The following is a 16569-nucleotide window of genomic DNA, read 5'->3' as shown; positions in this document are numbered from 1 at the left end:
GTACCGAGTGACGCAGAGATGGTAATATCGGCAGTACCGAGGGACGCAGGGCGGGTAATATCGGCAGTACCGAGAGACGCAGGGCGGGTAATATCGGCAGTACCGAGAGACGCAGGGCGGGTAATATCGGCAGTACCGAGGGACGCAGGGCGGGTGATATCGGCAGTACCGAGAGACGCAGGGCGGGTAATATCGCCAGTACCGAGTGACGCAGGGCGGGTAATATCGGCAGTACCGAGAGACGCAGGGCGGGTAATATCGGCAGTACCGAGGGACGCAGGGCGGATGATATCGGCAGTACCGAGAGACGCAGGGCGGGTGATATCGGCAGTACCGAGAGACGCAGGGCGGGTAATATCGGCAGTACCGAGGGACGCAGGGCGGGTGATATCGGCAGTACCGAGTGACGCAGCAAGGCAGGTGAGCGGTTAATACCGAGTGACAGCAGGCTCCCCTGGTGTCCAAGGACTTTCAGCTTGTGACTGTTTTTACTACCCCAGAAGTATGTGCAATAGAGCGAGGCAGGGGAGAGGGGGGAACCTCTGGTATCAGTTCTTTGGAAACATAATCAGTCAGATACATCTGTAACTTGTCAGTTATGTATTTCTTATCTGATAAATCCACCCACAAATAGCATTTGAAATATTTTGAAAAGCTGTAAAATGGCCATTCACTGAAATTGTTTTGTAAAATGGAGTGATTGGGTTAGCTGTTGCCATGGTGACGATATTTCTGGGCTTTGAGGATGTGCTCGGTGCTGTGCTGTCACCACAACAGTTTGCTCCGGACTTGTCCTGTTTTGTTCTGGTTCTTGTCCCCGTCCTGCTCTGGCCCCCCCCCCACCCCCCCCACCAATGGTCTCTCCCTGGGGCTGCCCGATAATATCTCCCCCATCTGCCCGTTCTTCTCGCGTCTAGGCGGCGAGTGTTGGCAGCTAGTCAACCATGGGAGGCATCAACAACGGGCTCGATACCGCTCTCACCTGGTGCCGCTGGGTGGCGATTAGGAATGGTAATCCTGATCGTGACCCGGGAATGCTTGGGCCGATTGAGGTGCCCGTACTGCCACCAGTTGCCCGTTTGGATGAGGATTCCAAAATGGACTATAAAATGGCCTCACCCAGACCACAAAAAAAAAATAAAAGAATAGGAGGGAAAAGCATTGAGCAGCCAGGCACGGCACGGCAGTGAGTTGGATAAAGTCGTCCTTCCCAGATAATGTGTGCAGTGGGGAGCGTTGCTTTTTCATGTTAATCGTTGCTCTTTCTCCCCTCGCAGGGGTCTACATCCTGATTGGTGTTGGGGCTGTGATGATGATTGTCGGTTTCCTCGGTTGCTATGGTGCCATCCAGGAATCCCAGTGCATGCTGGGAACGGTAAGACACACACATTCCTTTCTGGTTGGCTCTCTCTTGTTATACATCGGGTGTCCCACTCTGCAGATATGGTGCAGGTACCACAGCAAGATTCTCCCGCTTGTCTCAGTTCACTGGAGCAATCTGTTCCTTTCACTGACTCTGACCGGGAGTGCTGTGTAAACTCCCTTCCTGCTCGCAAGTTTAAGGAGTGTTTGGAAGTGAGATATGCAGAAAGACACATCCCAGATTGTGTGCCCTCAGCGTGTTTCATTGTTCTCCTACAGCTACCGATCGTTACTGGCTACAGTAATGTGGGGACTGACCGATACGCCTTTCAGTGCCAATTTATACATAGAAACATAGAAATTTACAGCACACAGGAGGAGGCCATTCCGGCCCACCGTGTCCGCGCCGGCCGACAAAGAGCCGCACGGCCCTCGGTCAGCAGCCCTGAAGGTTGCATATAAACCTATAAACAATGGCGGAAAGGCAAAGCGCACCCAGCCCAACAAGTCCGCCTCACACAACTGCGACACCCCTTACACCGAAACATTCTACACTCTCACCCCAACACGTGTCCAGCAGAGTGCCGGAGGGTATTTATCCACGGGGGACGAGGGTGGGAGATAGCACAGTCCCACCCAATCCTGCCTTGATTCAATTTTCCAGCAGGGTCAGTTGTACAGCAATCATAAGCGGGAACCTTGGCTCATTTTCCCTTCTCCCCCATCGCCCCTAAGCCCAGGAGCAGTGAGGCCAATTGCCAGTTCCCAATCAGATCAGTTAACGCCACACAGGCCAGACATCAAACCCGGAAATTTCTGATCAAGGTGTTTGCTATCCACAACCTTATTTTGAATGATCGAATCATGGCTTTGCCTGAAGCATGATTTGTGGGTGGGGACACCTTGCCTGAACTGAAGCACCCCTCTCTTTCCCCCCCACCCAACCCCTGGCTATACTTTCTGCACCCGATCTGCCAACACTCCCACGGGCGGCAGTGCTATGGTCCTTAGCAAGTCAAAATCTTGGTCACTCCTAATCCTCTGGTATCTTCAATTTCTTCAAGCACCTTGCCTTGTTCCACCCCTCCCATCTTTTGAAGTCCTTAATTATTGCCCCCAATTACCGCTCCTGAGTACTCTTTAAACCCCCCCCCCCCCCCACCCCTGCAGCATTTCTTCCCTCAGCTTGTAGCTTGTGCTCATCAGAACAACTCCTTATCCATGGTGATTTCAATCTTCATCTCTGCTCCCTCTGCCCTCTGAATTCACTGCCCTCCTGTCCTTCCTAAATGTTGCCCTCCATGTAAACTCTCCGACCCATATTCACAGCCACCCCCTTGACTGTGCCGTCTCCTGTACTCCCATAATCTTCATCACAAACGAGGCCATTTCTCACCATTTCTTTGTATCCTCATCAGTCCCACTTCCTCCTGTGTTCATCCAGGGAATAACTCTCCCACAGTCACTCCCAACTATGTAGCCATTCACTTTAGTTGTGATTTGCTCACCCACTCTCGCCTCCACCTCAAATGACCGTGTTCCGTTCAAAACCTTTCGTCTCTCCCATCCCGGTCATTTTCATCTTTGCTTCCTTAACTCAAAGGGATGCAAACCTGATCCTATCTGCGTTAGTTATCGGGCCCTCTCAAACCACCCACGATTCCACATTTATCCCACACAGCAAAGATAACCCCCAGCTTATTACTTTCATTACCAGTCACATCCATAAATTCCTGTCCTTGCCCGCTCCACTCTCACTTGCAATAGGTGTGGGAGCTCATGGACTATTGCCACTTGATTGATCCCATGTGTTCAGCTGCCTCTGCCTCTATCACTTTCCCTTGCCCACCTAGCCCTGAACCCCATCTCTCATTTTCTGCTGTCTCCCCTCGTGCTTTCTGAGCTCCTCTTGTCTGTTGACCTTATTCCCATTGAACTGCTGAACAACCAGCCTCTCCATGTCCCCCATGCAAGTTGAGTTTGTAAATCGCGATCTCCTCACGTACTCCCCTGGATCCTTATGTCCCTGCCATCTATCAGTCCAACTCCAACCTCCCTTTCCTCTCCAGTCCTTGAGCAGATTATCACCTCCTAAATCTGTGCCCATCACTCCCACATTCTCACTGTTTGAACCTCTCCAATCAGGTTCTGATCCCTGCCACAGCACCACAATGGCCCAATCAAATGCACAAATGATACCCTCTGCCTGTGACCATGCTATATTATCACTTGACTACCTGCAGCCTCTACACAGCCCTTCAAACCATCCGCCTCCTTGGTCTCTCTCCTGTTGTCTAGCTCAATGGGACTCTTTGCTTGGTTGTACTTTTGCCTGTCCAATTGTAGTCGGTGCATCTCTAGTAATGACGTCACTTCCTGCTCCTGCTCCATGAACCAGCAGTGTGTCCAAATGATTGATATTTGGCCCCCCTCTTCTTGCTCAACTCTCTTGGTGTCATTATTCACAGATATCGGTTCAGCATCCACATGTATGGTCGCACCACACAGCTCCACCTCTCTCTTCCCTTCCAATGTTGTCTGAATGCTGTGATGGCTGCACTCCCATCCTCCGCCCTCTGTATTCCAGCTCACTTTGCACTAAGGCCCACCTACCCATCACCTTGTCCTTGATGACGTACATTGGCTCCCGTTACCCCATCGCCTCAAGTTTAACATTTTCATCCTCCTAGCCTTGTTCCTCCCTATTTTTGTAACCTCCTCCAGCTGTACAAACCCAGCCCTCTTCCGTTGGCCTTTTGTGCCCCCTTCCTTCCTTTGCCCACCATTGACGGCTGTGATTGCCGTTGCCGAGGCCAAGCTCGGGAATCCCCTCTGCCGCTCCACCTCCCTCAGCTTTTAACATTCTCCTTAAAAGCCACCTCTGTAACCGAACTTTCCGTTGCCCATCCACTTTGGCTCAGCGGCCATCTCTGCGATCATGCCTCTACGAATGGCCTTGGGACGTTTTCCTACATGTAAGTGAAAGTTGTTTCGGTAATTAACAAACCCCATAGGCTATTTACCCATCAAACCAATGAAGCATGCCATACACTCTCGGGCATACACTCCTGCATGCTTCAGTGTATGTGTACTACCTCTTGGCCGTGTTTGGGCCAACACTCCATGCATTCTCCTAATGTGGGCAGTTTTGGGGCTCGAGAAGGTATATTGTTTGAGGTCTCGTGCCTCTCCCTGATGAGAAGCGCTCTGTTCTGAGAACGGAGATCCAACCCAGTGCTGGTAGTTTTGTGTTGCTTACGAAGAGCAGCGGCTAGGTTCTGCAACAACGCAAGTCTGCACTGTACTGAGTGTCTCCTGCCACAGGGCACTGAGCCCAACGATGCTGGCTGTCGGAACCAGAACAGAAAATCCTGGCCATGTCACAGTGCCTGAAATAGAAATTCCCCCAGCGCTTAATGTCCTCGCTCTCTCGCGTCAAATCAAACATGCACAACCTCAAACATTTTAGAAATGTTCAGATATCCAAGTAGAATTGGATCAATTTACAAATCGGCAATGCTTTAAACGGTTCCGTATCAGTACCATATTCCAGATAAACATCATTTTATCCACAAGAAAGTGTTTCCCCAACTCCAGTCGGTTTACAAACGCACTGATGACGAATCGTGTCCAAACACAGAGCCAGCGTGACTCGCGTGCAGTGCCCTGGCACTCTTGCAGTCTGCAGACACGGGAACGTGAAATCTGAGAAGTCTGGCTCCAAAGCAAAATACAGCTAGAATAAAAACAGAAATCTCTGAAAATACTCAGCGGGTCAGGCAGCATCTGTGAGAGAAACAGAGTCAATGTTTCAGGTCGATGACCCTTCACCAGAACAGTTCTGCCTGACCTGAGTATTTTCAGCATTTTCTGTTTATATTCTAGAAGTCTGGGCTGGGAGCAGCCCAGGTCCAAGAGGTTTAACCCATTGCACCACGCAGTCCGCCTCGAGCCCCTTGTTTCATTGTATCCTGCATTCTGCGTCGGGAGATGTTAGACTACAACACGCCTCACTAGAGGTCATCGTCACCATAGACAGTCGCTCGGAATCGCGGAAGACTTGCTTCCACTCCTGAAGTGAGTTCTTTGGTGGCTGAACAGTCCAATATGGGAATTACAATCTCTGTCACAAGTGGGACAGACAGTCGTTGAGGAAAGGGTGGGTGGGACAGGTTTGCCGCACGCTCCTTCCGCTGCCTGCGCTTGATTTCTGCATGCTCTCGGCGACGAGACTCGAGGTGCTCAGCGCCCTCCTGGATGCACTTCCTCCACTTAGGGTGGTCTTTGGCCAGGGTCTCCCAGGTGTTGGTGGGGATGTTGCACTTTATCAGGGAGGCTTTGAGGGTGTCCTTGTAACGTTTCCTCTGCCCATCTTTGGCTTGTTTGCCGTGAAGGAGTTCCGAGTAGAGCGTTTGCTTTGGGAGTCTCGTGTCTGGAGGTAATCACTTCCATATTTGCTCCTCCCATTAACCACTGAGGTGATTTCATGATATTGTTTCTGACACTAAGTACCATCCACCCTACAGTTCGCTACTTATTTTCCAAATCCTTCTGAGTGCTTGTGTTGCTGCCATGTTTCCTGTTTACTTTTGCTTGGCAGTAATCACCAAGGTTGATTGGAGTCCATTTAATGCTTGATTGTTCTTGACAGGGGCCCCCCACCCCGCCATTTCCTGCTCTTTTATTTGGGTCAGTTTCTTGCCCCCTTGACCGGAAGGTGCTGATTCTTGCTGTGATACCATTTCACAGGCACCACTTGCCCTCAGTACCTCCCCCAAGAGGCCATTCATAACACAAGAAATAGGAGCAGGAGTCGGCCATTCGGCCCCTCGAGCCTGCTCCGCCATTCAATAAGATCATGGCTGATCATCTGCTTTAACTCCACTTTCCGGCACTATCCCCATATCCCTTGATTCCAAAAATCCAAAAATCTATCGATCTCTGTCTTGAATATACTCAAAAGACTGAGCATCCACAGCCCTCTGGGGCAGAGAATTCCAAAGATTCACCACCCTCTGAGTGAAGACGTTTTTCTTCATCTCAGTCCTAAATGGCTGACCCCTTATCCTGAACCTGTGATTCCCTGGTTCTAGACTCCCCAGCCCGGGGGAAGCATCCTTCCTGCATCCACCCTGTCAAGCCCTGTAAGAATTTTGTATGTTTCAATGAGATCACCTCTCATTCTTCTAAACTCTAGAGAATATAGGCCTAGTCTATTCAGTCTCTCCTCATAGGACAATCCCTCCCATCCCAGGAATCAGTCTGGTTTGTTGTACCTCTCAATGGCAAGTATATCCTTCCTTAGATAATGAAACCAATACTGTACACAGTACTCCAATTCTACATGTGCGAGCCTCGACGGTGAACTTTGGCAGGCGGTTCCGCCATGGAAGCATCACAGCTGAACTCAATGCACCCTCCCCACACCCCTCAACCCAATATCCACAAATGGGGTTGGGGGTAATATATTAGCATGGATAGAGGACTGGCTAACTAACAGAAAACAGAGAGTTGGGATAAATGGGTCAATTTCCAGTTGGCAAACAGTAACTAGTGGGGTGCCGCAGGGATCAGTGCTGGGGCCTCAACTATTTACAATCTATATTAATGACCTGGATGAAGGGACCGAGTGTAATGTAGCCAAGTTTGCTGATGATACAAAGATGGGTGGGAAAGCAAATTGTGAGGACACAACAAATGTGCAAAGGGATATAGACAGGCTAAGTGAGTGGGCAAACATTTGGCAGATGGAGTATAATGTGGGAAAATGTGAGGTTATCCACTTTGGCAGAACAAATAGAAAAGCAGAGGGTTGTAAATCTGTGGAATTCTCTGCCCCAGAGAGCTGTGGAGGCTGGGTCATTGAATATATTTAAGGTGGAGATAGAAAGATTTTTGAGCGATAAGGGAATAAAGGGTTATGGGGAGCGGGCAGGGAAGTGGAGCTGAGTCCATGATCAGATCAGCCATGATCTTATTAAATGGCAGAGCAGGCTCGAGAGGCCGAATGGCCGACTCCGGTTCCTATTTCTTATGTTCTAATGGCACTTTCCAGCGGTGATCATTTTTATATCACAGCTTTATAACCTAATGGGGAGATTTTAACTCCCACCGCCATATAGGAATCAAAATTAAAGCAATAGGCTTACTACTGGTTTCCTGTTCCACCTCCATCTTCGAGGCGACTGTTTAGGCAGTGGAGGTACTGACCTGACCCGGACGGAAGCCAGTATATTTAGATGGGGGTTATATTGCAAAGATAGAATCCCAAAGTCATATTTACGGCCGACTGATCTGCTGTGGGCTCTCCCCTCAGAATCTCTCGACTTCGAAATGGAGGCACTCAAAAGTAGGTGCAGAAATTATTTCTTTGAGAGGCCCGGGAGACACAGAAGACAAAGCATAATCCGAGAATGGTTAGAGCATGGAAGGCCATTCGGCCCGTCGAGCCTGTGCCGGTTCTCTGAGAAAGCAAGATACTTATCCAACTCCCTTTTGAAAGCCACGATTGAGTCTGCCTCCACCACCCTCTCAGGCCGTGTATTCCAGATCATAACCACTCGCTGCGTTAAAAGGTTTCCCTCGTGTTGCCTTTTGGTTCTGCCAGTCACCTTAAATCTGTGTCCTCTGGTTCTCGAGCCTTCCCCAATGGGAACAGTTTCTCTCTATCTACTCTGTCTAGACCCCTCATGATTTTGTCCTCTCGACCTTCTCTGCTCCAAGGAGAACAACCCCAGTTTCTCCAGTCTATCCACGTAACTGAAGTCCCTCATCCCTGGAACCATTCTGGTCAATCTCCCTCCGCACCCTCTCTAAGGCCGTCACATCCTTCCTAAAGTACGGTGCCCAGAATTGGACACAATACTCCAGTTGAGGCCGAACCAGTTTTTTTTTCTCTACAAGTTCATCATAATTTCCACACTTTTGTATGCTATACCCTTTTCCTGTCCCACACTAGATCCCACTCTGCAATTAATATCTTTCTTCCTAACTTCCATTACCTTCAGTCCCTGAAAATATTAAATTTAAAATCCTCATCCTTGCCTTTGGAGTGCTCCATGTCCTTGCTCATTCTGCAGCGTTGTATTTGCCTCCTGTGTCTTGTGTTCTCTGACTGACCTTTACAACCCTCTCTCTCTCCTACTATTGGAGGTAGAAGCTTCAAACACCTCAGTCCTGCTTGCTGGAACTCCGACCTGTGTTCTTCCACTTCTAATTAAAACTGTTTTTGTGATCCAGCATTGATTCGCCCTTCCTCTCTGGTTTCGTGTCTGTTCCCTATCTCTGTTGTGAAATGCCTTGGTGTGTATTTAAATGTTAACAGCACTGTATAAGTTGATTGTTTTTGTTGGGATGGTTGCAATAAGCCGATGCGATCTTCTCTGATCGAAAGCCAGCGACTTGCTGTGTCGTGTATGACGCAGTGTGCCCACGGTCAGCGATGACTTTGAATAAATGCTACGTAGTTTACTGGCGATGCCCATCACATTCCCTTCCTTTTGAAAGTTTGAAAATACTACTCAGGCCAGTGTCTGTCGACTAAAGCAAGTAGATTTACTCAGACTGACTAATGCATAGCAACAGTGGGGATGCAATGTATTTTCTTGCACAGCTTCCTGAGGCAACTTTCTCCGTGGATTTCCAGTACATTCCTGGAGTTCAAGCCTCCAGACAGAAATAAATACATCAGCAAATTATACCGTGATTTTCCTCTATGGTGGAACATCTCTTTTGAGATCAACAAACAAAGCTGGAGTTCAGCATCTTGTGAAGTGGGGGTTAAAGTCAAAGTATTACAGTCTTCCTCCAAATCTATCCCTTGATGGTTCAGCCACTAGAGCAAGTCCATTTGTCTTTACACGGGCTATCGATCAAGATATGTTAACATTTCAAATACTGTATTCCTTTTTGATGCAGTAATTGTAAACACTCTGCCTCTAGGTGTTACAAGGCCCAGTCTAGCCACGTTAAAACAAGGGTAGGGCTGGGTGTTGTGCAGGTGTTAATCAGAGCTGCATTAATGTTGTGTTCTTTTTTCCTTCAGTTCTTCGCCTGCCTGGTGATCCTATTTGCCTGCGAGGTGGCTGCTGGGATCTGGGGATTCGTAAACAAGGATGAGGTCACTAATGTCACAATACTTCCGTCTCCTGAATGTCCGAAGTAATCCGTGCTGTGATTGGGGGAGAAGTGGGTGGGAATTATTGAACCTTATACTGGATGGAGTAGGTATCTATCAGGCCTTCTATTTGGGGAGGAGGAAGGTTACAAGGTCTTGTAGTGGGGGAAAGGAATGGGAGCTAGCTGGCCTTTCACTGGAGATGGGGAGAGCCACTGGAATGTGTACTGGGGCAGGCTGTCAGATTGTGCATTAGTGGGGAGGGGCAGAACTTGCCAACCTTGTACTGGAGGAACAGGACTGGGTGAGAGATGGGGGAAGCGGATCTTAAATGGGAGGGAACTATAAAGTTACAGAGCCTCTCCACTCCCGTAAAGGCTATCAGCCTGTGGGGTGGGGGTGGGGGGCGGCTATTGGATAATGTACTCCTGCAGGGGGAGCTGCAGCAACATGGACTGGGGGGGAGGAGGAACGTGCGGATCTGGAGGGAGTACTGTGATCTGACACTCACTGTCCAGTCTCAGGAGTTGAATGTGATACCAGAGGGCCACCAGCACTCCTGGAAATTAACTCCAGCATGACTCGGTGCCTGTAGGGACAAGGAGAAGCATTGGGAATAATGGATGATGTGGGTGTACAGATCCTCTGGGAATGAATAATCTGATGTGTCTCCTGAGTAGCAGCGGCAGGATTGCGGGCAGAGTCTTGAACGTTCGGTCTTGTGCGCCCAACCCCACTGTCTGTCTTTTTTCGTTCTGCTGCTTGGAGCTAAACATTAGATTTTTTTTTTCCCCCACAGGTAGCTAAGGAGATGAAAGCATTCTATGACCAGGCCTCCAATGCATACAATATGCCGATGCAAAACCAGGAGAAGAAGGAACAGGCTAAAGCAGTGCTAGTGGCATTGCACAACGCGGTGAGGCACAGTTCTATTCTCAGTTATGCTGCACAATCGGAAGGAGCTCTGGCTGTGACTGAGCAGCATTTTGTGGCCGCCTGGTGCTGTGACATTTGGATCTTGCTGTGCCTGGAATTTCCATGTGGTTTCTCCAGCGGGAGATCACGGGAGACGCAGCAATCGCCGAATGGCTAAAAATAGTCATTTCTCTTGGGTTTGTGCCAAAGTTACGGAAACCCCCGTGGAAATGTTCGATTTAAATCGCGCTCCAGACAGGAGGCTGTTGCATTTGGTCATGTAAGGGGAGCTTGGGGTGTGGGTTCGAATCCACACTCCCCTGAAGTTCTGTACGTGCGATTTATGAGAATGGGTGAGTAACGAGGCACCAGACACAGTGGGTAAGAGTGCACAATGGCTGATGTTGTTTATTTAGAATAGTAAACACAAAGATAGAGGTCGTAAATAGCAGTAATGGCACAATCTCACTCAACAACACACAAAATTCTTGCAATAGGGAAGGGGAAGATAAGAGGTTGAAACATTCCACCCACACACAACCCCACCTCCCACTTCCACCCTTCTTACCAATTCCTATCCTAAATTGAGTCTGTGAGGGGGGTTGGGCTATAGTCACAATCCTATCGACTCCGAGGTTCTGGGGGGCACTTATTTCAGCGCGAGGTCCCTCTGGGGTGGGTTTCACATTGTTGGTCGGTTCGGTTTTCCTCCTCGATGTTGCGTCGGTTTCTTCTATTTGCCTCTCTGGTGGCTCCTAAGCAAAAAGCTGCTGGAGTTAAGCACACCTTCCCCAGACCGAGGGCCCTGTGAAGAGCTGACCCAACTCTCCTTTACCTCAACTCCACCACAACAAAAACTGACTCCCACCTTCTTAACTCAACTCTACAACTCAATGCAAAAGCTGACTCCAACCTCCAACCTCAAAAAACCTTCAACTCCCAACCTTGTGTGTGTTTTTTGCAGCCTTTTCTTATAGTCCGTTCATCTTCGCGCCAAAACTGTATGCCATTGACTTGGGTCTTCCTTGAATAAAATGGGGTGTGAATGGCAGTTCGATGTGTATCGATCTGTCTGGAATGGGAGATTAGCCACACCTCCTGTATCCTGTCGCTCACTGATGATTGTTCACTATCTCGACAGAGGTGCCACTCTGTCTGGGCTGACCAAAACGATTGCATCAGACCTGTGGGCCTTTGTTTAATTATTCAAACTGATACCCTTTGTGTTGCCTTGTGTATTACTGGGGAGATTTTGCCTGGACATGTTGCCTCTTCTGTGAGGGTTTTACATGAAAAGCTGGAGAAATGTCCTTTTAAAATATAAAGTTGCCTTGTATCCATATTTCTGGAAGAACCGAATGTACACTCTTCCCCCTTACGGTAGCTGGCTCATCCCCCATCCGGTTCCGTGCCCCTGTAACACTGTCTGTTACTGTACAGGGTGGCCAGAGTCCCATCATCCTCTGCGGTTTACAGGCTGTTGGCTGCAGTTGGTCATTTTAAACATGGCATCTTCCCATTCTCCCTGCCACATGTCTCTGTGGTTAGTTTTGCAGAACCTTAGTCATGTTGCAGAGCGGGGGAGGGGTCTCACAATGTGACTGTTTCGGTTCTGTTTTCTCCAGGAACCATTTGGGGGAAGCTTCCCTCACTCGTGTCCAGCATTGGGGCCAGAGTTTTCTGATCTTTCTAATCGAGTGAAGGGGAAGTGTTGTTTGAAATAGACTGGGTCATTGGAAGAGAGGGAGCTGGAGCTGCGGACTGTGAATACTGGGAGAATTAAACTCTCTGCCGGACTGTGTGTCGGGGAGCTGAGCACAGACCGCTCCTCTCCGCCCTGAGACACGGAGGCAATGGAAGGGGTCTGTTTTACACTGCTCTGAGGAGCAGGGGCGAGGTGTTTTTTCTTGTTGCTGAACTTGGGAATATTGGATCACCTGACAGTCAGATAGAGAAGGGCCCGCCCCAATTTCCAGCCATTTATTTTGAATGGAGAGAATGAGGAAAGGCCCCTTCATGGGTCCCTGCCCCGATATTCCAGGTCTCGCTGGGGCAGGGAGAATGAAGGAGGGGGTTTTCCTGGTTAAAGCTGCAAGGAGCGGCCTACTATAAGCTCCCGGAAACGAGTGTCTCGCCATGGTGGCGGTACTGTTGGACACAGCTCTGTGCTGCTGTAAGCCCAGGCACCTGGGGTGACATGTTTGTTGGCGTGTTTGGCAAGGAATGTCCCTGCCAATACTGTCAGCCAATGAAACCTGAGATGCAGATGTGCAAGAGACCCCTGTCTGCCCCCTCAGCTGTCTGATGTGGGACTGCTGCTCCGTCTGTCCTGAGCCAGTGGGCTGTTGGCAGTTTAGCTCCCATGCAGCATTTTTGACTGTGAGTTAGACAGCTGTAGGTTCATTAATACTTCTGTCTTGTTCTGTTGCTGTGTGTTACCATATCATGGCTAGAATCCTTCCAGCTTATTTTAAACTCACTTTTTTTTTCCCCTCTTTCCCTGTTCTCATTCAGCTGGACTGCTGTGGAGCCAACTTTGTGTCCAAGGTTTTGTTGGCTGAGCTCTGCCCCAAACAGGAGGGGATAGGCAAGTTTATTAAAAAAGTAAGTACCAGTTTATTCTCTTAGTGTTCTGTCCTCTAACTGACCCCTGGTTATACAGCTGGTTGGAAGTCGCATTTTGTTTTTACTGAACCTGCCAGGAGGAGCTCCCTCAGTCCACCTGCTGAGTTTTAGCCCTCGGCAAAGTTTGAGGTGTCCCAATTGGCCGGGTGACCTCAGGCTCGGGAGGGAGGGAAAATCCACCAGAGGTCCTATTCCCGACGGCTGTCTAGTGGCATTCTTCCGGGAATTTCCCGGATGTTGGGCGAGGTCCGGATGTGATGCCCTCCACAGTGAATAGCCTGCTGACACTCACCGTTCAGGTTCACAAGCCAATGGGCGCAGAGAGCTGCCCGTGCCGGTCAAACTGTACCCCGGCAGAAGTGGGAGAAAAGTAAAAATGTACTTTTAAAATAAAAATTATTTTCCAGAATTTTTCCAGTTTTCATTTTATGAAATGTAATTTTTTTTGTGGGGGGCGGGGTGGTGCTTAATACATTTTCAGGATACAAATTGTCTTATAATTTTGTCTATCACACGGACCTGGAAAGAAGGATTTTTTGCACTTAAATTGCTTCATCTCTATTGCTCGTTACACTTCTGGTTCTAACTTGAAACCTCAAAGGAAGGCTGGCAGCCTGAGCGTTAATCTGCCATGCCCACAGGGCAACGAACCCAGAGTTTACTCGGAACCTGACCGGCCGGCCATATTCAATGTCCCCTTTAACAGCTCAATAGCTCCACCAGCTGGCTGCTGACTTTAATGTCACCTGACGTGAGGTAATACGGCTCATCCGTCCAGCAAAATCCCCCAATTCCCCCCCCACACCCCCAGAGGCTTCCAACTCCTTAACTCTCGGGTTTTCTGTAGTGTGCGTGTGTATTTCGAAGTGAAAATTATCTGGTCACATTTTTATCATCGAAAATTAACAAGTTTCACAAGAAAAACAGTTAAATATAAGAAAAGCTTTTTTTCCATTTGAGCTCAAACCCCCAACCCACCCATCTTGGCTTCCTGCTACATTTTGAATCCCTATCGTTTTTCATGATGCATGTCCGTAGCAAACTATCACTGGTTTGACGCAATGCTCCAGCATCACCCGAACTGTACCATTGATACGTTTTGTACCTCCATGAGGCCGTGAGACTTTATCTCCTATTATTCCCTTTCAGCTAGCTCGAGGCACTCTTTCCCTATCTCTACCTATTTTCTCATCCGCTCACGCCTCTTGTCTCCTCCATGACTCCAGCAGCTCCTCGCTTAGGTTTGCTACCACTGAGCCCAATAACTGGGTGTCCGCCACACTCGGGTAGTGTGTGTGCCTCCGAGACACAAGGTCATGGGCTAAAAGCCCACTCCAGGATTTGACTTCAGCACAGTACTGACCGAGTGCTGCATTGGCAGAAGTGCCGTATTTTGGATGATGTGTTAGTCGAAGCCCCTTGGGCCGATTCAGGTGGACATTAAAGCTCCCATGGAAGAGTTCTGGCCAGAAATTATTCCTCGAACAACATCATGGAGCACAGATGGGCCAGGAATTCACTGCCATGGTGATATTGCCTCCAACCATACCGCTGACATTGTGTGCTCCGATCCTCCAGTGCTGAACTTGCACAAAATCTGCTGGGGAAGTGATTAGAATATGGCACAGCACGGCCAATGGCCAAAGTAAAAGCTGACTACCATGTGATACTAGCCAGACCAGCGGTGTTTAAAATCAACATTTGCAGGTGGAACTGATCGGCAGAGACAAGTCCAGATTCAAATTAAGAGAGCTGATTCATCTTGAGGACCTTTTAATATCTGCCTGGTTAGTTAATTAGCTGGAACAATGACCCCGCACTCCTCCCATTGAGGTACAAAGACAGAACCTCCATTTCTTCAAGCAGTCATGCAAACCCAGTGGTTTTCCTGACTTGCTGCTTGGATTGTAACAAGATGTAAATGGGCACTTTCTGATCACTGACGTCCACATTTACAACGCAGAGGATCAACCATCCCAATTACTATTTTAAAAAAAAGTGTCACTTTCAAATAGTAGTTTAAGGCTTCGGGACTGACAGCCCGCTCCCCTCCCACCTCCCCAACCCATCAGATAAATCCAATTGCTGGCGCTTTGTACCATTCATTGTCATAACTTCACCACTAAATACTTAAAAAAAAAAACTAATGAGATGCAATTATTTTAAACAGTAAACTACGACTCCCTGATTCCACTAAACAGACTAAGCTGCCAGCACCATTCTGCAATCTGCCTACTGGCAGCAGCAATCGCAGTGTCGTTCATTCAGTATATCTGATCACGCCATTGATTTTAAAGGCAGATAAGCCAAGATAATTAGCTGTTCAACGTTTCCGAGAGAGAGAGAGAGAGAGAGAGAGAGAGAGCGCAGTGAAGCAGTGCTAAAGTCTCAGGAAATTATGGAATTGTTGATATTTATGCCATAATTTCCTGGACTTGGATGTTTTAAATTGGGCCCTGTGACAGATGCATCACTGCAATGGTGCAAATCTCCAGGAAATGCTGAGCCATTATCTGCTCATTTATCTTTCTTGTTTGTGGTGCCTTACTCTGCAAAATGGCTGCTATATTTGCCTGTTCCCCTTAGCAGAGGGGTAAATAACCAGGAGGCATAGATTTAAAGTCGTTGGTTGAAGGATTAGAGGGAGATGAGGAAACACTTTTTCACCCAGAGGGTGGTGGGAGTCTGGAACTCACTTCCTGAAAGGGTGGTAGAGGCAAAACCCTCACAGCATTTAAAAAGTACTTGGATGTGCACCTGAAGTGCCGTAATCTACAGGGCTACGGACCAAGAGCTGGAAAGTGGGATTAGGCTGACACGGACACGATGGACCAAATGGCCTCCTCCTGTGTTGTAATTGTCTATGATTCTATGATTTCCCTGTCTGTTTCCTGGCTTTTGATGCCCATCCTGATCTCGATGGCTCAGCACCCGTTTCCCTTTCTATTGCCATTTGAAAAGAACCTTCAGACTGTTTTTGTGCGAAAGGTGAATATAAATGGAGTTGTTGCTGTTGAGATTGCCCTGTAGCCAGACTCTTGAGCTTGAGGTTAGAAAAGAAGATCTTGCATTTCTATAGTGCTTTTCATGAGCTCAGGATGTCCCAAAGTGCTTCACAGCCAAGGAAGTACCTTTGAAGTATAGTCACTGGTGTAACATAGGAAATGCAACAGCCAATTTGCACACAGCAAGCTCCCAAATACAGGAATTAAATAAATGACAGTCTATTAGTGATAATGGTTGAAGGACATATATTGGTCAGGACACTGGGGAGATGCTGATCTTCAAAATCGTTCCGTGGGATCTTTTCCATCCACCTGCGAGGGCAGGATGGGGCCTCGGTTTAATGTCTCGTCCAATAGTACAGCACTCCCTCGGTACTGCATTGTAGTGCCGGCCGAGATTATGTGATCAAGTCTCTCGGGTAGGGCCCCTCTAGACCCACTGATGTGGGAGAAAGTGCTACCACTGAGTCAAGGCTGACACCTAAGACTAGCTTCTCCAATGTTGCCTGGAGCTCATTCCCTTTCCACTTGGGATCAGACTTGTTG

At 48.5% G+C, this 16569-nt stretch overlaps 1 protein-coding gene across 1 annotated transcript in view; it reads left to right on the top strand.

The window, feature by feature from the left end:
• Positions 1-16569, top strand: part of cd81a (CD81 molecule a) — a 71223-nt gene that overhangs the window by 50441 nt on the left and 4213 nt on the right. Inside the window, exons 3-6 of the mRNA XM_070899770.1 lie at positions 1278-1375; positions 9407-9481; positions 10278-10394; positions 12908-12997. Coding sequence (XP_070755871.1) covers positions 1278-1375; positions 9407-9481; positions 10278-10394; positions 12908-12997 — 380 coding nt within the window. The remainder of the gene's footprint in view (positions 1-1277; positions 1376-9406; positions 9482-10277; positions 10395-12907; positions 12998-16569) is intronic.

This window comes from Pristiophorus japonicus, chromosome 14 (assembly GCF_044704955.1).
Source record: "Pristiophorus japonicus isolate sPriJap1 chromosome 14, sPriJap1.hap1, whole genome shotgun sequence".
NCBI classification, from domain to species: Eukaryota; Metazoa; Chordata; class Chondrichthyes; family Pristiophoridae; genus Pristiophorus; species Pristiophorus japonicus.
Note: the sequence above shows the minus strand (reverse complement) of the source record. Positions and strands in the feature narration are given on the sequence as shown.